General features: G+C 42.2%; 1 protein-coding gene across 1 annotated transcript; it reads right to left on the reverse strand.

Annotated features, from left to right (window-relative positions):
• Window positions 1-8,222: 8,222 nt before the first annotated feature.
• On the reverse strand, window positions 8,223-23,372 carry LOC102059838 (histamine H3 receptor-like). The gene is made up of 3 exons (XM_005433888.4): window positions 21,852-23,372; window positions 18,444-18,610; window positions 8,223-16,746 (listed from the first exon to the last, which is right to left on the reverse strand). The coding sequence occupies exons 1-3, from the start codon at window positions 22,138-22,140 to the stop codon at window positions 15,964-15,966; spliced, it is 1,239 nt and encodes a 412-aa protein (XP_005433945.3). The 5' UTR covers window positions 22,141-23,372; the 3' UTR covers window positions 8,223-15,963.
• Between the last annotated feature and the right edge of the window lie 767 nt (window positions 23,373-24,139).

Genomic DNA, 24,139 nt, shown 5'->3' on the forward strand with positions numbered 1-24,139 from the left:
TTTTACGCAGACAACTTATATGTGAGGATGCTTGGCATTTATCCCCAATGATGGGGGAAATCCCAACACCACCACCCTCTTTCCTGCCCTATAGACATTGTCTGTACCCTAGGATACAGTCATTTCAAATTTATTTTAGAACACAAACATTTCTATATGGTTGAGTCCTTCATCATAATTTATGTAGTTTACATCAGCTTTTTTCTAAGATAAAATCCAAGATGCACGTTACTTTTTGTCTCTATTCAAAACGGATTTTGTGACACTTTTGTAGCCGTCTGTCCTTTTCCTTATGCTGATCCTCATTTCAAGTCCACCTCCTGCCTTACAGTCCTTTGCTGTGCCAGGGCCAAGCTTCCCAAAGTGCAGACCCCTTCCGCCTGCCCTCCTCTTACCAAAGGCCCTTGTCCTCTGTCTGCTTTACTTCCCGTTTGAGCCACAAAAAACAACATACTACTCCCACTTCCCTCTTTTTCACACCTTCTTCTGTGCTGATCCCTCCTCCTGGAGCACACTCTCCCCACCACAATGTGGGTCACTCACTGTGTCCCCAAGCTGGTCCCAGCTCCTCCAAGGTGAATCACCGAAACACTGCATCAGGGAGATGCAAGCCCCAAAGGAGAGAGAGGTACCAGAAGACCTTGCACACTGGCAGGGATTTTAGCATTGCTCTTGCTCTTATATACATATCACCATATATTTATTTATTAACATGTATTTCATTAATGAAGAACAATACTGAATCTAACATCAGAGAGACAAGATAGGTCTGACCCACCATCCTAAATCTCTCTTCAAGACCCACTTCTTCCAGGATCTCTGAAGGCTGAGAAGGAGTCACAAATGGCTGAGATGCTCTTCATTTACAGGTTTTATTTTATTCTATCACATACCAAGAGTGTTAACAGTTTTTCAGGCAGGGAAGAGATCATTCTGTGATTATAAAGCACCGTTCTGTAATTGTAACGGCCAAATCTTAGTCCAGCTTGTCTGCCAGCTCCCAGTTACACAAATTATGATAATATCTGACTTCATGCCTCTCCCTTTGTCCCTCCCTTGGAGCATCCCATATAAGAGTCAATCAGGGAGCAAACCACCCTTTGCATTCTCTGTTGCAACAGACTACTGTCCCAAGTTCCTCTACAAAATTAATAGAACAAAATAATACATAGAAAGTCTTCACTCATACTGCTTTTTTCGCATTTACTCTTACTATAGGAACTTAGCAAGGTCACATGTAATGATAATAATCATGAGATTAGGTGTAATTTTGAACATATATGAGGACAGTTTCTGATCACAGTGAGGTGAAACATACCTTTTTTTTTTTTTTCCTGCTGAGGCCTATTTGCTCTGAGTCATTATTTACCTCTGGCTCTTCACAGCCCTGCTGTGCTAATACTGTTTCAACAGAGATTTTTAACATTTAATCGAAGCACTATGTTAGCTTTTAACCAACTGATTGTTATATTCTTCATTGCTGAACTTAATTTTTTCCCCTTCACTTTTTTCAGGTGAAGCATTACATTTCATCTCAACCTGTCTCTGAATAGGCCAAATTTAAATATGTGCAAACTTTGTTGTGTTTTCTCCACTTCAGGATAATAAGGCAGCACATGAAATTAGTGTTTCTGAAGTTTAGTGCTGAACGACACACTGAGAAATAAATAACACAGACAGTAATGGGTGAGAGAAAGAAACAACATGGTGAGTGCTGTTTTAAGAATTAACACTTTCAAGGACAACTGGAAACACACAGGGACTGTGCCCATCCCATGGATATAAGCATAGGAGGGACCCAAAGGAATTTTTGCGCAGCCAGTGTAAACCACAGCAATACCCTTTGTGCCTTGTTGCTCCTTGCAGGGTCAAGAAGCAGTGAAAACCTAACACATATAGAGAGAGACACAGGCAGAGCCAAAGAAAAAAAAAAAAAGGTCTTTCTCAGAGGTGTCCAAAGCTCTATGGGTCCATGCTATGGTACTATCTAGCACAGAGCAATATGCCAACCCTTTACAGCAGGTAAATAAAGGAGAGACAGTGTTAAATTTTTTGGCATCCAGTTTAACACATGTTCCATTCTGGGACCTTAATTATATCCAGGTGGTGTCCAGGTGCAGTTGTCTGGACTATCTCCATTGGGCACATTTGCTTATAGAATAGTCTGGTGGGTGGTTTGGTTGGGTTTTTTTTTGTTGTTTTAGAAAAATGCGCTCTCCTGGCCATTCATTATGGGCTTCCACTCTTCCCAAATTTTCCCTATGTCCCCAAACTGACTAACAGCTAATCAGAACCATAAATAAAAGAAGCCCGCTTTGAAACTGAGAACACTTTTAGCACAGTTTATACAGTATGCTTGGCCTTGCTGATTTTTCAGAAATCCACAGCAAGGGCATATTTCAAAGCATGGAGTATTATTCCTGAGATTAATATAGCTGGGGGTTTTCTTTTTGTTCTTGATACCACTGAATTTCACCATGAAATTTACAAAATAACCTGAAATTTATAAGGCACTTATAAAAGAAGAAAGCCATAATAAGAAAGAAGGATGATACCAATATAAAAGAAGAGCTTGAGGACAAAAATAAATCACTGTTGAGTGACAAAGGCATTTTCCAATGATCGGCCACTGAATTCCACCACCACATTCAGCTATGCCCAGCAATCTCACTAAGGTTGCTCAAGAGGTAAGTGCTGTCAGAAATGTTATTTTAGCAAACACTGGCAGCTTAGATCTAGGTTAGCAACCAAGTGCTTGTATGGCAGTATGGTCTGGCAATACTGTTAGCTGGGATGGCCAACAGGTATCTTCAGCCTCAGCAACCTTTGTTCAGTAAACATGAGATGATCACAGTCTAGACTTGATTTGGTTCATACTATTCATACTAAAGGCATTGTACAAGACAGCTGATCATAGAAAATACCTTTTATGAAGTTATTACAAACTGGTTCAGCTTAAACTAAATGGGAAACACAGCAAAAATGTTTTCTAAGTTAGGTCATTGATTTGAAAGAACAAAAGTGCAGGTAAGTCTGCCAGAATGAATATTGAATACAAAGAAAATGTTCAGCTTCCCTAAGACAAAGGTGACCAGCGTGTTCAAATAGGAAGGATGAGAAAATATCCTGCCTTAAGTTAGGACAGCTTTGTCATATGAATTTTTAAGCAAACCTCTTTGTTAAAGCAATCGAGTTGTGGACAGTGGCATAGGATTGGGAAACAGCAAAGGTATGACCTACAATTAAGAAGGTGAAAAAACTGACCCATATTTACAGATTTATTGGAGCCACTTAAGTAGCTTGCTAGGCTTTAAAATAGCATTCTGTGGGGAATCTAATTAATGATGCAGAGGTAAAAGCAATATGGGATAAAATGCAACATGGGTTTACTAAAGGTAGACCTTGCCAGACTCATTCCATTTCTTTTTTTTTAAAGGTAACTATGAGGGCAGCAGGGGAGGTATTTCCAGTAAAAATAGGGAAGCATTCATGTCACTGTACAAGGCCCACGTGATACCATATGGAAAACTGCATACAATCCTGGTCACCCACATTTCAGGGCGATACCTTCCAGCTGGAAGAGGCACAGAGAGGTCAGCAGGAAGGTCAGGAAAATGGATGTGAGATGTCTGGCTGTTCAGCCTAATGAGAGGTGGCTGACTAGGGATGTGTCTGTGAGAAGCAGCCTGGGGGGAGGAGGCGTATCTAAAATAAAAGACTACACTGCCACAGAACCTATGCATACAAAGTGGTCAAGAGTGAATTTAGGTTTGAAGGAAAACGAGCTGCAAAAGCTTTGCATCTCAGACAAAGGTTTCCAAGAAGAGTTGTGAGACAGCAAGCTAATTACATCTCAGGATGAGCAGTGGGTATGCGAGAAAGGATGGCCCAACAAAGTGACCTGAGAGTAGGGAACTGTCAGACATGCAGGAGTTGTCTTTTATTTCCTTAGTTCTCACTCGGTGCTTTTCAAAGACCATCACTATGTTTTACATAAAGCACGTGCTCTGAACTGACTTTCAAATCAAATTATTCAAATTAGATCATGTTAAGAAATACAGCATAAAACTAACATTAGGTTTGCACGTTAGTTTTGCAAAATGGCAATTGAATGCAAGGTTACTTGAAAACTGATATACATGGGTCGTTATAATATTTCACATAATTTCTATTTAAAAAATCCTGTATTTTAATATCTATTAATATTATCTTTAAAACAATTTATCACATGAATAAGTTAATAAAAGTAGGAATAGAAAAAAAGCCCAGCAGCAATACATAGTTATTGGTATAGGTATAGGCTGGATGTTACTAGCCATGAATACTGACTTCCCCTGTGAGTAAGAGGAGATACAAAAAGTCCAATTCTGTTTCCAGTTAAAACAGCTGGACAAGAGTCAAGCACTCCCCCACATTTTGATTTGGTTTCCCCACCTGTAGCACTGTAACAGGGCATAGCATTTTCAGTCAAAACTTTATTAAGGCTGACCAGGCTGTGAAAGAAATTAGGATGGTTCACAGTACTCTGTAGGTGCACAAAGGCTGGGAGACTGACATAGCAAATGGAGGCAAAAACCTGGAAAGAAACAGGGGGAAAATGTTGTTTTCATGTTATGTCCACTACCGCTTCTAACATTTGCCACCTTTAGTGTCCAGTTTTCACTAGACACTGACTACGTTATCTAGTTATTTTTGTTATTTTTGCATATCCATGTTACCTATGTGAACTAGTCAATAAAATAGGGCCTGCCAGCAGTGGCAGGCCGGGTGTGAGGTGGCAGGGGATGTTGCTGGCTGTTGGCAGTGCCCTGGACCGGTGAAAGCCCCTGTCTTATGTCTCACTCTGATGGGGCAGGGTGCTCTGAGGAGGTAAGTACCACACTGTGGTGGATCCCATGCATCGTGATTCCCATTTCACCACCTCAGAAACATTCCCCACCATGCAAATTCTGTCTTTCTTTACAAGTCCCTTAAACAGGAAAACAGTTGTGAATTGTAGCACCGTACTTCCTGTGCTTTCACTGCCTTGGAGAATCAGAACTGATACAGAGAAAGAAAAGACCAAAAAAACCCCCAAGGTAAAACTTGTTTGCACATTTAAAGTGTTCCCTGTCAAACGAAATGACCTTCACAGGCCCACTCCAGCCAAACTTATTCTGCAGTTATATAAAGTGGCACTACATCCCCCTTCAGCCTCTTCTCTCAGCGGAGCACTCTCATGGAAGCTGGAAATGATGTGGAGCAGGAAGGCTCTGCTCAGCGCCCGGTACAGTATATCTACAAAGGTGACACTGCAAGACCAAGCTGTAAGAAAACTACTCACAGAATCCCTAAACTCATGAATGTTTGAGGGGAAAACCCCAAACTCTGGTTAACAGTCCATTTCAGTGTCATAGATCACTTTGAGAGGGACATAATGTATAACTATATATGTATAGCTATGAAACATGCTCGATTTGAAAACAAACTCTGTTGCATGAGGAAGCCTTAAAATTTTTGATGTCTGAGGGATAGCCTGCAAAGCTGCAGCTAAGCTGCGTTAAAGATTTAAAGACAATTTATTATTTCCTACTGATCTAAATCCTTAAATCACATTAAACTCCTACCTCACCTAAGACCTTAAAATAAAAGAACTTAAACTCCCTGTGTCACTGTATCAAGCATTAATCTGATCAATATGTATTAAGCTTAAGTATGTAAATAAAAGTATAAAATTTATATTATTAAAAAGTTGTGAGGTTTTAGAAATGTCATGACTGACTGTGGGACACAGCTGCCTTCACAAAGGCATTCGTGTAAAGGTTAAAACTTCAGAGAGAGTTTACACCAGGGAGAGTTTACACTCTGCATTGTAGACATCCTTTAAGCCTGGGGATCCCTCTGTCATTTATGAGGTTGGGGACCGCTACAAAAAGGAATAATAAAATGACACCATAGCTTTTTGGGGTTGCTTGTTTTTATGAGTAAAGAATGCATTCCACATTATTTGAAGCTTCACTCTATCATTTCATTTTCCTTCGGTGGGGTTTTAGTCGCACATTGCACCTTTGTCACCATTATTATGAAACAAATAGTCTTGCAGCTAGACTTCTGCTTTCTTTTTCAAATCTTACCTCATTTTCCAGAGAAAGTTTACTTTCCCTACTCAGTGTTAAGTAGACTTGTACTTCCTCCTGTCACTAAAGGAGGTAGCTTTTCTTCTTCTTTCTGCTCCGTTAACAAAACCACACAGATGGAGAGAGAATTTTGCTTTCCCCAGCACTGAAAAGATGTCCAGGGCAATTAAGGATGAGAGAAGGAAAATAAGGAAAGAAAAGAGACCTTAAAGGACTAGCAGCTCCTGTTACTGGAACCACCCTGAACACTGCAAGGGGTGGTAGGTGGGGGTGGTGGGAATTCACGGCTCAGCAGAGAAGAGGGACAGCAGCACTTTCATATACCCCAACAGCACAGGGGTGATGGGACAGCCTAAGGACCTAGCCAAAGTGTGTGCTCAGCCAGAGGTCTTCCATGCTGGCCCTTGTCTCTTTGCTTCGCCCTTCAAGCAAACACCTCAACCACACTGACTCTTGACCAGTAAATAAACAGATTATAGCCTGGAAACCTCCTGAGACAGCATTTGTAGCTTAATTGGAGGTATTAAAGAGGAGTAAGTATACCTTTTGGGTGTAATTGGAGCAGGAACTGAACATAAGTTTGCAGGCAAGAAAAAAAAAAGTTATTTTTTTGTAAAGCCTGAAATATAATGAAAACCCAAAAGAATCAGAGGACGTTGCCCAGCTTTGAACTCATAAGCCCAAGGCAAATTTTAAGTTAGGCAAACCTGCCCTAGACACATAAAGATAATTTAGAACTGGGGCCCCTGCAAGCTGGGCCATCCAGGTCCCCATGGACAGGGTACCCAGCTCTTGAAAGGTGTCTCCTGGGCATGGTGCCATGTTGCCTGCCTTACATCTCTGCCCTCTCTCTGGGGCAGGGCATGTCTTTCAAATTCATCTCATAGCTGTGGAGTCCTTTTTGCTGATTGCAAAAGCTAGATTGGATACTAAGTGCTCTGACTGTCAGCAGAACACAGCTGATGGCAAGATCCACTGCAGCAGTCTGAAGCATAGCACTTCTTTTTGCAGGCTGCTTCCCCACCACAGGCTCAGCCAGCATCCCTTCAGGTGCCATGGTGGCAGCTTTCCTTTCAATTAAGAAATCTAAACTGGTAAAAGCCAAGGAGAGGCAGGAATTATGCAGGGCAGTCAAAGGCGACAAGGCAAAGTCTTGCCTAAAACAAGAAAGAGAGACAATCCAAGATTAAAAGATCCTAACCGCAAGGTCCACCAAAAAGCATGCACGGGAGCTCTTACACTGGTGATTTGTGCTTTGGGAGGGCCAGGGAGAGGGAGAGGAGGCAACAGCCTACACAAACACTTGTGGCCTCAAGTGTAAGAATAAGCAGACTTGCTCCAGGAATACTAATCACTGCCAAGAGACGCTGAGTTACTCCACTGTGGGTGAGGTAGTCCCCTCTCCCTGACATGACCGTAAAGCTGTGATATTATCAGCAGTGCAAAAGTCCAGCTCACTTTTTTTCCCTCTCTGAATATTTCTTTACACAGCTGACATGAAAAAAATTACAGGAATATTTTTTTAAAACCCAGCAATATAATAAACTACACCCATGTTACTAGCATCATTTTTTAAAGGCCCTTAGTTAAAATTCTAGCAAATTGGGGGGCAGAGGGAGGGGAAGGGGAGGGGAAGGCAGGGAGAGACCTTATTTAACCTGTCAGATATTTTTCAGCACAGAACTAGATATAGCGTAACACTGAATCACACCTGTTGTTCTGCTGGTTCCATTTCTCATGAAAAATACATCCAAAGAAGTCTGCTAGGTATCTCTGTGGTAATTGATTCAGCTGATCTTCAGTTAGTCCTTCACAGCATCTAAGAAATTATGAGAGAAGAGACATTCAGATACAGCTCAAGATCTTTACCTAAACCAGAGGGGGTTTGCCTGTTTGCTGTTTTAATAGGCAACTACTTACTTTCCCTTACATCCCCCATTCGGCTCAGGCTTTTCCTTTCTACCTTTCAAGATCAGTGTGGTTCAAGCAGAACTACAGCAATTCAACAAGTTACATTCGGATGCGCCAGAAGTCTACATATGCTAGTCTATGTGTCCTTTATTCATCCATCAAAAAAATATGTATATTTATCCATTGGAGCACTGGTACATAAAATGCATTTTATTGCTCAATATTCCAGGTCAAAAGTTAAAAAAAGTAAACAATATTTTTGCTGAATTAGGAGTAGCAAAACTCCCCTGGAGCTGACCAATAGTACTGGCTCCAGCATCCCAGTGCAGCAGGAACAATGCACACAAACACCCCTCAAACAGAGCTACAGTTTTGGTGTCATTCTCCTCCCACCTCCCAGTGTCACTGGAAAACCAAAGTCCTATCAATACGAGTGTCAGTAAAACCACTGATCTCAGCCTGTGAGCCCAATCAAATTGGACATGAGTTTTTTTCCCTAATAAGCCCTGTCCTGCTCAGCAAGGGACCAGAAGAAACCTCCTTGACTCAATCTGAAAACTCATTGCCCTCTCCGAGTTGGTCGTGGGTTTATTATATGTTTTAAATGACAAAGCGGCTCCTCAGCTCAGCATCAAATGTTTTTGCAGGTCTAATACCTTGGTGATTTGCTCTCCATGCTGGCTCCCTAATGGAGTTCAGGTCTCTCTTTTAAGGCTCAAAAGCTGCAGTAAGTTTAATCCAAGCCTCCTGCTTTTCCTCCCTGTGCTTATGTGCCCTCCCACAATACCAAGGAGCAACAAGCCTAGTGACTTCACAAGAAATAATTTGCACAGAGAGCAGGGCCTAAGCTCTGGACATGGCAAGAATCTCTGAAGGAAATTAAAGCTCCTTTTTGCCTCGATTTTGTTTCAAACTCTCCTTTCTTCAGTCTCTTATATGTACAGGTTCAAGTAGCAAGGGAGACATAAGCCTGCATATTAGGTGGGAAGAATATTACAAAAGATAATATTGCCATTCCTTATAAAAAAACCCCAACAAACACAACAAGCATTTACATACAGCTCCTCAAAGGACTCTTTCCTGTTCCTCCGGCATGGTGGAGAGGAAGGGTGCAACCCCAGCTGTGAGGCTGTCAAAGGAGGCGAGTCAGAGGCCAGCGCTGTTTGCTTCTGGCGGGATACACGTAGCCCGGTGGTCTGGTGCAAAGGGGCAGCTGCCCAGGCAGAAGACAGCAAAGGAACCTGGTGTATAATAATGAAAAAACTAACCAGTGCTTTCTGACGGGAACCAGTGTGAACAACCCGCAGATAGAAAACAGAAAATAAACAGTGTGCTTGTCAGTATAATGCCAGAAAAGCCGGACAGTTAATTAGCCTGAAATAGTAATAGTAGAACAATTTGGAAATTAATTGATCTGCATACACCAGAAATTGTTACTGAAATACAAATAATGCAAACAGTTAAACTCCAGAGGCTATACCCATTAACTTCCATGGCATTATTCCAGAAATTAATTTGGCTCATGTCCTATAACACAGGCATTTGCACTGACACACTGTCTTTGTATATATGTGAGGACTGACTGTACTTGCAGTCAGCTGTCAAAAGCAGCAGAATAAGTTGAATGTAAATGTCTCAGCAGGAAACCACACTAATTTCAACAGTTACGGGCAGTTTCCCCCATACAAAAGAGCTAAAGTTGCTAAGGCCCTTGGCACGCCAGGGAAAGCAATGGAACTGAGATCTGTCCCTCTGGGGAAGCCCCTCTGCCCCAAAATCCCAGCTGAGCAGATCCCCTTGAAGTTGTCTACCATACCGATCAGGCAAAGTCTGACTCCATTCTAGTTGGGCGCAACTTTGCTAAAGTCGCTGGAGGTTTACCAAGACAGCCAGGCTAAAGCTCTGATCTGTAGAAAACGACTGAGAAACATATCCAAGTACCGATACCCAAAGCCTTCATCACTGCTTTCAGCTGACCCAAAAGCAAGCTGCTGACAAAAGCAGAGCTGTCACCTCTTCTGTTACACCAGCAGCTAGTGCTTCTGTGCTTGTGTGATAAATTCACCCTAAACTAACCAATCAAACAGAAAATTGTTACAGACTGACTGTCCTGTGCAGCTGCACAAGCCCTCGCCCAGGCCAGCAGTGGGGCAGGACTGCGGGGCCGGGAGCAGCAGCCACAGCAGGACGGGTAGGAGGGATGGGACAGCTTTTAGAGCAGCACTCCGCAGTTAGAATAGTTTAAAGAAATCGTGAGAACAAAGCCTTTTATATCAGAGGAGAGGGCACATTTTTTCAATGAGCCAAGGCTGAGGACTTGCTCCCAGCTCAGCAGGACTCTCCTCTTCCACAGGCGATGTAAGGCTCTGCTTTAAATGCAGAGCACAGGGTGATTTCTGCGCAGGGCAACTTAGGAAGAAGTCCTGCACTGATTTATGATTATCTGCATGACTAAAATCTTCTTTTCTTTGCCAGGGTAATAAGTCCTTCCTCTAACATTTTCGTAAATATTAGATGCAATGTAACACATTCGGTGTAATTTTTAGCAGAAAGATGCCGGTGTCATATTCATATCATACAGGATTGTGCGTATAAATGGCACCTTTTGAAAAACCCACGGATTTGCAAGGTTTAAAAATACCGTGTAGCACTAGTGACACCTGCAGGAGCATCTCAGTTGGAACAGCGAGAGGAAAATGCCAAAACTAAGGCTTCTGTGAGAAGCTATGATAAGGAAAAGCAGCAGATGCACTCACAGCACCTGCCTTCACAAGTGTACCCGGGGATGAACAGGCCCTCTCAACTGCTGTCTCAGGGGATTAAGTCAGACCCCTCCTCTAAATCACCCTCTGGAGGAGCTTCTCATTTAGTTGGCACTGCAGATGGTTGGGGAAAGCTGGCCTCCTGCTTTACAAGGCACGTACACAGCAGTGAGACTGTCCTCCTTCCTAGGAGTGAGAAATGTGAGCTTCAGGGGGAGGTCGTGTGGCTTCCTGGGTCAGAGCTAGGTATGGTGACCAAGAGACACCAGTGGGAAGAGGACAAACAAATCATTGTACCTTGTCCTACAGAAAACAGGGAAAGGGAGCAGCTGATATTTTAATGTTTCCATAGCTTGAGAAAGCACATCAGTGAAGTGTCACTGTTAGTTATATTAAGTCTCATTGCAACTCATAGGTCTAACGAATGCTCTTCTTTAAAGATAGAGTGATAAGGGAGAGTTCCTACCAAAATAAAAGCACACCCAAGATACAAACGTCAGGCAGAGCTGTTTAACAGGGAAAGAAAACGAGTACACAAACGAACGAAGATCAGAGCACTGTGCAAACATCTAAAGGCAAGAAAGTTTGATACAGCATGAAGTATAGTAAAAAGATCCTGAAAAAAAGGCTTGAAGGGAAAAGTCTTGAGAGGGCAATACCTAGATTTAGTAATGTAAGGAAGGAGATAGTCTCTTTTTTCATTTCCCCTCTGTTCAAGAAAGCAGTCTATTCTGCACAGTAAAAATTGAACTTTGCCTTCATCCTCTCTCAACATATGATGCTGTTCCAGTTTTATCATATACAAATCCAGCCACTCTACTATAGAACACTTCACCCTATTTACACTAGGGGTGTAACTCTACTTCATTAACACTACAATTAAAACATTGTTTTTAAATTAAATGCACACAAGTAGAAAACAAGACCAAAGAGGAATTGGGTTTTTCTGGTCTGGATACATATGTTGTGTTTCTTTGCTTAAAGTGTCTTCATTTCTGATCTTGGTCGATTATTTTTTTAAACACTTTGTCTTGAATAAAAATTTTGCATTTTACATCATGTTTAACCTAAGTTTTCAAAACCCTTACAAAATACTGTGCCAGAACCTCCACAACATCAAAAGGAATCAGCTATGATTGCTTGTATTTGTTGGGAACACAGGCTGTTAGGTTTTGGCATTTGTGAGATAAGGCAGCAGTGTCATTTTAGAAATACTAGGGATGAGACCTGTTCTGAAGCGATGATGTGCAAGAACCCTGTGTTCTACCCCAGAATGACACCAGCCTAACAGCAATTAGGCTACGACTGGTGAAGTTTGCAAAGTTTGCATAAGGTAAGAGGAGGTATTTATAGTTGTCTTAGACTGCTAAACAACAGGTTTTTCAATCTCTGTGTAGATGTCTTAAAAAGAAAGATGCTTTTACGGTACAGGAAATGAGAAAGAAAAAGGTGGTGTAAGTGAGAACAGGTCTGTGATAGATTTAGTGGAAAAGCTGTACCAATATCCCTAGGGAACTCTCAAGCAGGGCACACAGAAATATGTGTCACAGCAAATCTATGGACACTACAACAATATGGAGGAACACGAACTACCTGATGCAAAATGGGAAACCAGGTACTGTAGGAATATGAGAAATGGGGAGACTGTAAGGAAAAAAAAAACAGCTTTGAAGGATGCAGTTGAAAGGAAGACTGATACAACAATGAAGTATTAGGATAGCACTGATAAAAAAAATAAAAGGAAAGGGTGGGATCTGGAATTGTTTTGGGGAAAAAAGGACAAAAGATGCTTGGCAGGCAGAGCTAAGAACCTCCTGGGGAGCCCCTGATCAGACTGGATTTGCTCTACTCGTGTGATTCCTTTTCTGAGGGACAAGTGATACCACAGATTATGCCACTATAGGTGACTTCAGTTCCCCAGGTATGGCTGGGGGAGAACATGACACAAACAGGAGGTGACAAGCTGGGTCTAAGGCCAATCTCAGAAGTCCAGTCAAAACGTCAAAAAAGATGCAAAAGGCAGAGCTGAGAGCAGCCTAAAGGCACCCATGTAGCTCAAGCCAGGACCACCCCAGCCCAACGGTGCTCTAGCGCCCAAGGTTGATGTCAGGGGTGGGAGTCCAGTTGAGGATGGTTGTGGCAGTTAAGGACTATTGGACACCCACAAGGCCCTCACACAAACAGCAATAAAACTCAATTGTCCTTGACTAAGATTTGCTCAGCAAGAGGTTCTTCATCAGTTCTTTTGTCAGAGCCCAAAGAAGATATTTTATGAATGACTATGCTGTTGTTCAGTAATTAAACTAAAAAGCCATGTCTCCAGAATTCAGACAGATTCCTCCTAAAAAGCATGACAGTTTATTCAACTTTAGCTTTTGCTCTTAGACACACATCTGAATTTTGTTTATAAAAGCTTTTTCTTTACACATTTTCATAGCAATTTTCAAGTAAATTCTGTACTTCAAAGTAAAGTTTTACTCTGGTAATTTGAAACAGTTGTTTGTTTTTTTTTTTTTTTAATGTGTAAGAAAGTCAGGAACTTGCCTGGGCACTTTCAATTACCAAATGATGCCTATGTGAAAAGTCCCTTACGGTTCTGTCAATCCAAGGGAGAAGTGAAATTTGCAACTGACAGCAGTATCACTTTCCCCTCTAACCAGCGCCCTTAGTGATGCCTTTCATCAGCATGGACCCCATGACATGGTTTGCAGGACCTGCACTGACCATGAGCTCCGATCAGGTGTAAGGAGACTTTTATGTCATCAGCACTTAGGTCAGTAGTGCAGCTTAGTTGTGCAAATTCCACAGGGACTCATGGTCCACAAGAACCTTCTTGGACTAAACCTTCCCTCTGACAGTTCCCAATACTTCTGCTGCCTGGCTGAAGGATAAGGAGCACAATGTAGAGAGATCCTGTGTCTTTCTTTGCTGGAAATAACTTCTACATCAGGAGAATAAAAAAAAACTAATCTAGCCCCTCACCTAAAACAATCCATTTTTCTTGCCCATCAGCTTCTTTCTTCCTTCTCTCTCCTACCAACAATAGCTCACAGAGAGTGAGGGAGACAAGTGCAACTAGATTCCCAACTTATTTCCCGGTGCAGTTGCAAAGGGTGCCAGAAATAAGGCAGAGGTATTACTGAAATATCTGCCCATGCTCCCAAAACCAAGTTTACATCAAAAAGCACTGTCCAGTTACAGTAATTATCTGTCAACTTCTAACAAGCCCAAATGGAGGCAGCATTACATGTTCCACTGCTCCTCAGAGGAGCTTGGTGTCTGCTCGGCATCTTGGTTCAACTACTTCAACTTGCTTTTCCTAGGCCTTGCACAGGGCACTGCTGCAGACTTCATGAGGTCTCAGGCTGTTTAAAAAGGAGTCCCTGTTGATGCCAGCATTCAGCTGTTGTTCTGGCCTGTACCAACCAGTTCTGGCAGAGACCAGGCTGGTATGAGAAGCAAGCAAAAGATGGGAGCAAGGAAAAGGAACAATAAAAAACCCCTAACATGTCATAGATACAAGAGTATGTGTCCTTATCTACACAAGGCAATGAGTTAAATTTGTAGGTATCTTTTTGATAAGCTAACCAGAATGAGATCTTTCACTCTCTATCGCTAACACTATCAAAAGCATGTCTTATAAAGCATTAAGGAGCTATTTGCTCTTAAAGCTGACACAAAAGTATTTGTTTGCACATGTTCAACATTACTGACTCTACAGGTTGCATTTTAGAAGAATGACAAAAGCTTTGCAGGGTAAAACCGATACACGCTGCACTTAAAACAGATGGGTGTAGTGGACTTCTGTGTTTTGTGTCCTGACCTGCTTTGCATATATCTGTTGAATTTTAGCAGCAATTACAAGCCCAACTCATTGGCCAAGATCCTATAATGCTAGGTGCTGTTTAGGCATCACCTAAAAAGATTGCATCTAGTTTAAATAACAAACCAGAAGTGCATTCAGAGAAAACTGGAGAGGAGGTAGAAAAGCCAATATGCTTTTGTAAACCTCCCAGTTACACCATAGGTTTCAGAAGTTTACATTTTAGATTCTGCTAGTCCAAAAAGAAATGTATCAGGGGAAAAAAAAAAAAAAGATCAAAGGAAATTATGATGGGCTAGAGTCTGTAGAAGGAAAGAACTTTTCACCTCAACAGCTGAGTATGACAGTGGAACAAGAACAGGTTGGGCTAGAAAATTATCTGGTCTGTCTGGAGACGATGCCAACAGAAGTACTTCTTCTTGCTGTATTTGTCATAATGCAGTTTATTATTAGTGATTAGACAGTCAAATAAGGGCTGTGTCCCTGGCCATCATTCTCCTGACACTGAACTCATGTTTATGTTTCCATCTGCCTGTTCAAGAACGAACCTTCTTCCTCAGCACTTCATACCTGAATCTTGGGCAAGTTTATTCCCAAAAGGCTGACTACCCATCAGTGTTTCCTAACATTTAAAAACTTTAAAAATATCAACATTGAGATTCTTCCCGCTAAGTTTTTTTTTCTTAAAAGTTATATATTCCTTTCACGTTTTCATTGCATTATGTTATTTTCTGTTCATATGTTGTGTCCCATGATTAACATCTTCAGCAGAGAACACCTTCACTTGAGTTTTTAAAATAGTCCCTGTATTCCCCTGATGTCTGAACATCCTTGGTGAAAGGAAGTAATCCTGCTATGTGCCTGACAACGAAAGTCATAGCTTAACTGGATGTTTTACGATAAGGAAAAAAATTCTTCTGAATGTACTACAAACTATTCAAAAGAAATACAATAGAGAAGATAATAATTTTAGAATACTATTGACCTTATGGCAAATACCTACCTTTACTGTATTTTTAACTACTACCACTCATGAACATAAATGTAAGTTGTACTGCAATTGACGATAGTATCTTCAACAACCAGAATGAAGATAATGTGGATTGACTGCTAGGGAAAGACAGACAGAGGGAATATCCCTTAACTGGCCCGTTGAAATAGCTGGAAAAAAGTACACAAAATTGAGCCTGCATGTCTGTCTGATGGAGGACATATTTCATGAAGGCTTATCTAGGTTTTCTAACCAAACTAATTTCCTTGAAGAGACTAATTCTGATTTCAAACTGTGGCTACTTACATCCTCATCCAGCTCCTCTTGAGTCTTTTTTTTTTTTTTTTTTCATTTTTCCTTCTAGAAAGAACCTAATCTCAATGTTGCAAACTTTTTGGGACATAATATATTCATGAAAGCCATTCGAAATTTAACATGACAGAGAGGGTAGAGAAATGGGTTCAGAGAGGAATTGATCCACAAAAGCCAAAAGGTTGTTTCATACAAGGAGCTATGGATGCACTTCCCTTGACAGGCCCCACGAATAATCATCAGTAAAGTGTACGGGGCCCAGCAAATGGCAAACACACACACAATTATGGCAAGCGACTTTGCTATTTTCTTGTCCTGCTGCAGTTTTGACCCAGTTCTTGAACGGAAAGAAACAGAAAAGTCCTTTTTGAGAGCTGTGGGGCTGGTTTGTGTTGGAGATGGGCGGTTAGCCATCACTGCTGGTCTCCATGACCTTCTTAATGACGAAACACTGTCCTCTGCTTCCGACTGAGACGATGCTTCTGGCCTTGGCAAGAAGCAAAATCTCCAGGACAAGCTGCTGCTCCTTGGAGGCTCACAGTCCTGCGTGCTGCCGTGCCGCTGGCGCCTCTGGATACTGTGGAAGATGTGCACGTTGAAGTAGGTCACCGAGAGCAGCGGCACAAAGAACTCCAGGGTGGACGCGCACAAGAGAAAGTACCAGTTGTCAAAGAACTCGGCGTAGCACTGATCCGGCGCTACCACGCTGTGTCCGGCCACGTGCTCCCAAAAGAGGATCGCTGGGCAGTAGAGAAGGAAGGCAAAGACCCAGGTGGCCACCATCTTGATGACAGGGTTGGATGTTATTCCCTGCCGGGCTCTGTAAGATACCTGCGAAGGAAGAAAAGAAGGTGGTCACACCTGTAGATAAGTTTTAGAACCAAGAAAAGCAGCAGGAGAGGAACTCATCAGAGTGCTGGTAATTTAGAGCTGCAAATACACAGATCGGCTGAAGCTCATCCAAGTATGTTTAATTCATCGGTGTTGGCATAACATAGGGGTGTCTCTCTATAGGCTAATGTAACTGTGCTAGGGTCCTGGTCCAGGTGATGAAATGTGATCATCCATCAGTACCTATAATTTGGTATGCCCTGTTGGAGACACCTGTGGTCCTGAAGTGCCAGAATAATTAACATTGTATAGTTTTTCAGAGCATGACTCTCATTCAATGACAACTGCATTGCTTTTTACAGCATTTTACAAGTAGGACTATATGCCTCACAGTGGTCAACAGAAAATGTGTCACATATTTAACACCCCCCTTTGGGAACATTATTTATTGCATACTTCATGAGGAGGTAGGAATAGATTCCAGCTCTGCAATGCAGCCTTTAGCTGATGAAACCACAAAATCATCCCTTTTCCCCCCACTACAGGGCCAGTACATATCTTCCACTACATGTGGCAAACAGACAAATACATAGTATCTCACATCCTGCTCCATCCCTTTCACGGGAGGACAGGGTGAACATGTAATTCTGGGAGCTTAGACATCCAACTGAAAAAACAAAAGGTTGAGTTAATGTCATTAAGGACTATCATACAAATGCCCATAGGTCTTAATTAATTTGTGCTCTGAATTTTGTGCTTTGTAAATACCGAATCTTTCGCTTTCCAGTGTAATGTTTCTTACATATGATATGTTTTGGTGTTTGATTGCCCAGAATTTTTCCTTAAAATGAAACAAAATAACATAGAATAGTAAAATGTAATAAAAAGGTGATTATTAGAAGAAAAATAACTATAATTAACAAAAATAAAATTTAAATTCTTTCATACAACATTATGTTGACACTTTCATACATCACCAAGGGGTAGGAATGTTTAGCTCTCCCTGACATTTCCCTGCCACTCAAGCTAACTGTGTGGCTAGTGAGAAATGCTGGCCTCCATCCTTAGCATGAACCAAGAGATAAAGCACACATATGGTGTGTGGGATGCTCTGCAGAAAGCAGAGACATAAGTGTATCTGAAGTTTGGGGTTCTGTTCCAGGCCCTGAGGGGAGTTTATTGCCACATGTCCACAGACAGTCGCTGCAGTCTGCTTCTTGTCCTACTCTCTGCCCTGTTTGTTCTTGCTCCCAATCTTCTCCAGGACCATTCAGGACCATGTTTCAGGTCACTACCCTAGCCCCACTGCCTTTTCCTTCCATGCCTGATTTGAGGTCCAAACCCAAATCCAGCTTATTTTGAATTTCCTCTTTCCTTGGCCCCTTTTTACCAGCCTCCTGCCTTACCCTTTTCACCCGTCATCCTCCTTTCCCTCAAGCAGTAGCACAACACCAACCTGCAGCAGCAGTCGTGAGAACAGCCCTGTTTGACCGGCTCTGGGCTGGAGCATGCTCAGTGCAGGATACTCACCACATCTAGCTGCAAATATCTAATAATTTCCACATACCAGCATATTTTTGAGGGCTATTATCTCAATTAAATTTGGGCTTTTACTCACCAACATGGGAATGGTTGGTGAATATAACCCTCCAATGATCTTGCAACAAAATCAGAGAAGCTATAAACAGGGTACTTACAGCTTTAGTAACGGAGAGGAAACGGTCATAGCTGATAAGAACAATGTTAAACACTGAAGCTGTGCACAGGAGATAGTCCATAACTAGCCAGAGCTTGCACAGGCCTCTTCCCAAGTGCCATTTCCCTGTCAGGCTGTAAGGGATGTAGAGAGGCATGCAGAACGCACCTATGGAAAGCAACCACAAAGACACCATATGGTTCATATAGATTGCTAACGGTACTCCTGGAAGCAGAGAGAGACACTATTCTGGTACTTGGCTAAAAAAATAAATATATATATTAAGGTGAATATGTAATTTATGTACAGAATTCTTACATTCTCATGAAATCTGACAGTGACTTTATGTATTAAATCTTAGTGAATTTATATATACTGATTGTTGGGAATAAGTTCAAGGTAAATCAGCAAAGAACGATCTGCTGAGGAAGAAAACTGCAGTCTAACCAACTTAAGAGTCTCTAAAGGTATATGATCAGTGCTGCAGCATATTTGCACTGTGTTGCACTTTAACATGTAACCTCATCACTGTATACTCTAGTTTTTTATCTGTGTTAGAATTTCCCCCAAAACACATCTACAGATGTTGCTAATGTCGGTTATTATTGTGAGATCGGTTAGTGTGTGTAAGCTAGAGGCAATAGGTTGGACAGTGTCATGGTTTAACCCCAGCCAGCAACTCAGTACCACGCAGCTGCTGGAAAAAGGTAAAACCCGTGGATTGAGATAAGAACTGTTTAATAACTGAAAAAAAGTAAAATATAATACTACTAGTAATGAAAGTAATGAAAAGGGAGATAACAAATAGAGAAAGGGGAATAAAACTTAATAACAAAACCTCAAGCAATTGTACAATTCAATTGCTCATTACCCACTGACTGATGCCCGGCCAGTCCTCAAGCACCGATCTGCCCCCCTGGCCAACTTTCCCTGTATACACATATATAAGTACACTGAACCATGTATACTGAGCATGACATCATATGGTATGGGATATTGGGGTTGGGGTCAGCTGTCCTGGCTGTGTCCCCTCCCAGCTTGTGTGCCCCTCCAGCCCTCTCGCTGGCAGGGCCTGAGAAACTGAGAAGTCCTGGACTTCATATAAATACTACTTAGCAACAGCTAAAAGCAATTGACATTATTCTCATACTAAATCCCAAACACAGCATTGTACCAGCTACTAGGAAAAAAAAAATAACTCTATCCCAGCCAAAACCAGGACAGACACTCTGCATGGTGTCTGGAAACATCTTGTACCAGTGTCAGAGCAGACACAGCAGAGGTACGAAACCCTCTCCCCTTCCCCAGCTGTTTTAATCTCATGTTTGTTCTCCAGCTGAGATTAACTCCAGAACTATATTTTGGTTTGTTATGTTTGTTTTTTTGTCAAAAAGGACTTCCACTGAAGTACTTTTATAAGAAAGTCATGTTTGTGGTTTATTTTTAAGCCAGCAACTTCTTCATTTTACCACTAATATGATTTCAAAGGTATGGTGCAATATCTGATACTACATTCCTGAAAATGCTGATCTATGAGAGACAAACAGAAAACTACATGCAGCTTCAAGATCCATTTTAAACTCCTCAGATTATTCTTTTCTTAATATGTCCATCAAGATCTTAGAAGTTACTAAGCATATCTAGGCTGATACGGCCCACTGACAATAAATCTCTGGGCAATGCACTGACGGTCTTGTCGACAGGGAAAAGCATACAGAACCTTCAATACTGATGGCTTGTTTTAACATACACCTTAAATACAGGCGACATCCTTTTGTACAAAGTACTCATTTTTCATAGTCGCCGGTGACAGCTACTGCTCTTATCAACTTCAACGGGATTGATGTTTGGCACCATGTCAAAAAGTAATGACTGCTTTTAGCTATGAATACAGATGCAAAAACCAGGTTTTAAGCATTTATATTTGCAACTATTCTCCTTTTTCCTAATCAGTGGATGCAAAAGACACAATTCACATGCCTGGAAAGATGACAGCCTTCTAAGAAATTTAAAAAATACCACAGCAGCTTCAGAAAATAAAGCATTTTCTGACTGATCCCAGAGGCAGTGTCTTAGATTTATATGGTCTATAGGCCAGCATAACACCGATACCAATCATTTCCTCTTGGTGAATTTAAGACTCTATAAGGCACCAGCCAGAAACAAGAACTGATGGAGGAGGTAGACATTTAAATCTCTTGAGTAAACTGTAAGATAACTAGGAGAAACATTCTTTTGCAGAAGTCCTGTGCAATGCAATGGCAGCTCTAGCAAATTGCCTGCCTGAAGCAGGAAAGCAAAGGCTCCAGCACACGCATCGTTTGGTTTCTGCCCCGTGGAGCGAGCCCAAGAATTAGGCACACAGGTTATAAATTACATAAATGGAGGGAAATCTTTAAAACTAAACTAATGCACTTCACTACACAGCACTGACAAAGGAATAGCAGTTAGCAGGGACAGTATTGCCAGAAGTGGAGTAGGTTGATGAGTGCTATTTTCCTCCACGTGATTCACTGGTTTCCGTGACTGTCCTGAAACGAAAGCCCTTGGGTGCAGAAATACCTCCTTGCTAGCCTCAAGTCAAGATGTTTGCTGGAACATCTGCCACAAGATCGTGGTCTTGTCAGGCTTTCTCTGATGCACTGGCTGTTTCCCTGGCCTGAACCCTGATGGAGTGCTGACAAGGCAGTCAGGCTTCTACCTCCTTGCCTGACACCAGCCACCAGGACTGGACCCATGGCACCTCCAGGCACCAGCTCTCCTGGACTTCTACAATGGCACTGGAAAGAGGGGACTAATAAGGAAAATAGATGGAAGATGCCAGCAGGCTGTTACTGGCATCAAACAATCCATTTGATCTATAACCTGCATTGAGCTGAAGGCAGTAAAAAGTCATAGTGGTAAAATGTTTTGTCATAGTGTAATACCCTGTGTGGAGAAGTTATTAATTTACCTGGACATGCCACAGATAGCTGAATAAGAACAGTTACACTGTCAAATATAAGGATGTTCTGAAGTGTGAGATGAACAATCTTACAGGAGGAGCAAAGGTAAATCATAAACTTTAGCAAACAACCTCTTCCCTTCGATTGGTACTCACATACAGTAAATTGCTCATTTTTCCTGAAACAACATTAGAAGTATTTATGTGGAAAAGGAGGCATTTGTCATTATAACTCATAACAGATATGTATACGTATATTAGTTATAATCTTCATTGTAACACACTTTGTGAAAACTTATAGGCTGCTAAAACACTTCACGCAGCTTCCACCATTCCTTACTCTTCCCCTAGACACACAGCCGGGAAACAGCTCTCTTAGAAGAAACCACCCAGAAAATCAACCCCGTTGCTTCTCCTAAGATTCCAAGGAAACCAAGAGGACATGCCTCCACAGCCGTGACTTACCCACTGCAAAGTCAGAAATGGCAAGATTGAGGAAGAAATAGTTACTCCGGTGCCTGAGGTTCCTGTCCATGATGAAAGCAAGGATCACCAGGATGTTCCCAAGGATGGTGACCAGAGCTAGCAACACCATGAGGAAAGCCAGCAGCACCAACACGCCCAGCGAAAACTCGGAGCTCGGGGGCTGTGTGGGCAAAGTCACGTTACAGCTGCCCGCTGTGTGCGGGGTTTCGGCGCTGCTGTTGTGCATGTTGCGTATCCAGGTCAGCTCAGCCTGGGGAGAAAATTGCATCTGGCAGAGTTATCCAAAAGGCTGAGACAAGTCTTTTCGTAGGCTGGGCTGAATATTGACACATCCAAAAAAATTCACAGTATCCAAATAACAGAGCACAAGTTTCCAGGGCCTGAAGTCTTTAATGTTCTTTGATCTGAATGCACCTATTGGCCTGAAAACAAAATCTATAAAATGACACCGCATAAGCAGCAGCAAGTGCACACTTCAACATAAATTATCTGTTTGTCTCCTGAATGCTGATCCTTATCTATTGAGGTCAGAAAAGTTAGTCTGAAAACAACTCTTCTAACAGTCAAGCACTTTGCATTGTGTAAGCATTTTTACACATTGAATTCTGCTGAAGCTAAAAACAGATCTCATTTTCACTTCCCCAGTGGTCAACAGGATTTAAATTATTACAATTCTATTTCTCTTACAGTAAAATATAGGCATTGTTGCACTTGCTGCTATACCACTTACTAAATTTTACAGTTAAGAGCAGATGTGTATTTCTTAATGCTGCTGGTTACAGAGCATTTTAAATCGTTATGCATAGCAGAAGCATCACCAATACATTTTCAGCTCATCCTAATCAAGCAAGTCCCACTCATCCTAATCAAGCAAGTCCAGCCCTAGGCACAGCAAACCAAATACTTGGACTTTGGAGGACTTTACAAGCGTGGCCCATCTAATCCTCCACTTCCCAAGTAATTCCAGGTAAGCTTCCACTCCACAAAGTGCCAAACCCATAGCCTTTTGCAGGGCTGAGAAGGTATATCCCTTCCTCATCACAATTTCATTTATTTTTGGTAAGAGTGCACAGAATTTGGCAGGCCCTGGCTGTGACTCATGCCTGCAGCTCACCAGCTCCGTAACACCACGGCACACCCCACGACCAGCTTTTTGGACTGCAGCCACAGTGATGGGTGCTTGAGAAGATGTAGGGCAAGAAACAAAGCAAGAGAGGGTGGACAAGATGTGCGGAGGAGAGGCTGCAGTGCTCTGATCCTGACTTAGGGAACAAAGGGAAATACATCATAAAGAGTAATTAAAGCAAAAGGTATGGGGCAACAGGAACAGAAGAGGCCTCAGGAACGATAAAATGTGGCAAACAGGCAGCTGCCTCAGGTGCACATGCACAAATGCAGCTGAGGAAACACCCAGGAGGAGCTAGAGCTCCTTGTGCAGTCACAAGTCCAGTGATATGGGTGACAGAGTGGCAGGAGTGTGTTGCAGAGCAGCCAGATCAGGGTGAGGGAGATGAAGTAGTCATCTTTAAGCAAGTCAAGGAAGCCTCTGGATCATAGACCCTGTTTCTTGTGTAGGACTTCTGTGTTCATGACATCTGCTGGAAGGGCAGCGTGGCAGGTACAAGCAGTCAACAATCCCTGCAGAGTGTCAGGGAGAACTTTCTGACACAAGTACTGAATGGGCTGGCAGGGGCAACACACAGCTCCATCAGCCCTTCGCTGGTGAAGAGGAGCTGGTTAGGTATGTGTAACCTATGGCAGCCTTGGCTGTAGCAACTATGAGTTAGTGGGGTTTAAGATCCTAAAGGGGGTGAGGATGGAGAGTAGCAGTACAGACCACGGACTTCAGGTGAGCAGACTTTGGCTTATTCAGGAAAGTGGTAGGTGGGATCCCATGGGAAGCAGGTCTGAGAGCAAATGAGCTCAGGGAACCTGCAGACCTGTAAGGACAGCAGTCTCTATGCACAAGAAAAGCCCATTCCAATTTTCAAGAAAACAAGTAGATATATGAGGACACTGGCTAACCAGGGAAGCTACAACGCAAAAAGGCAGTGTGGAGGAGTTTGAAAAAGGGACAGGCTACAAAGGAGGAATTTAGAAATGTTGTCTGACCACATAAGTATGATGTTAAGAAAACCAAAGGTCACCTACAACTGATGCCCGTAAAGGACACAAGAACAACGTGAAGAACTTCAGCCACCCCGTTAACAGTAAAATGCTGAACAAGAAAAATGTAGGCACTCTGCTAAATGGGGCTGGTGATCCAG

The sequence above is a fragment of the Falco cherrug genome, chromosome 3 (assembly GCF_023634085.1).
Source record: "Falco cherrug isolate bFalChe1 chromosome 3, bFalChe1.pri, whole genome shotgun sequence".
NCBI lineage: Eukaryota > Metazoa > Chordata > Aves > Falconiformes > Falconidae > Falco > Falco cherrug.

Bases quoted from the DNA above. Each gene is read 5' to 3' on its own strand.
- LOC102059838 (XM_005433888.4), bottom strand. From the start codon at position 22,140: ATGCAATTTTCTCCCCAGGCTGAGCTGACCTGGATACGCAACATGCAC. The intron at 18,611-21,851 runs GTAAGTCACGGC...TGCTTTCCATAG, and splicing joins CATTTCTGACTTTGCAGTGG to GTGCGTTCTGCATGCCTCTC. The intron at 16,747-18,443 runs GTAAGTACCCTG...CTTCCTTCGCAG, and splicing joins TCCTCTCCGTTACTAAAGCT to GTATCTTACAGAGCCCGGCA.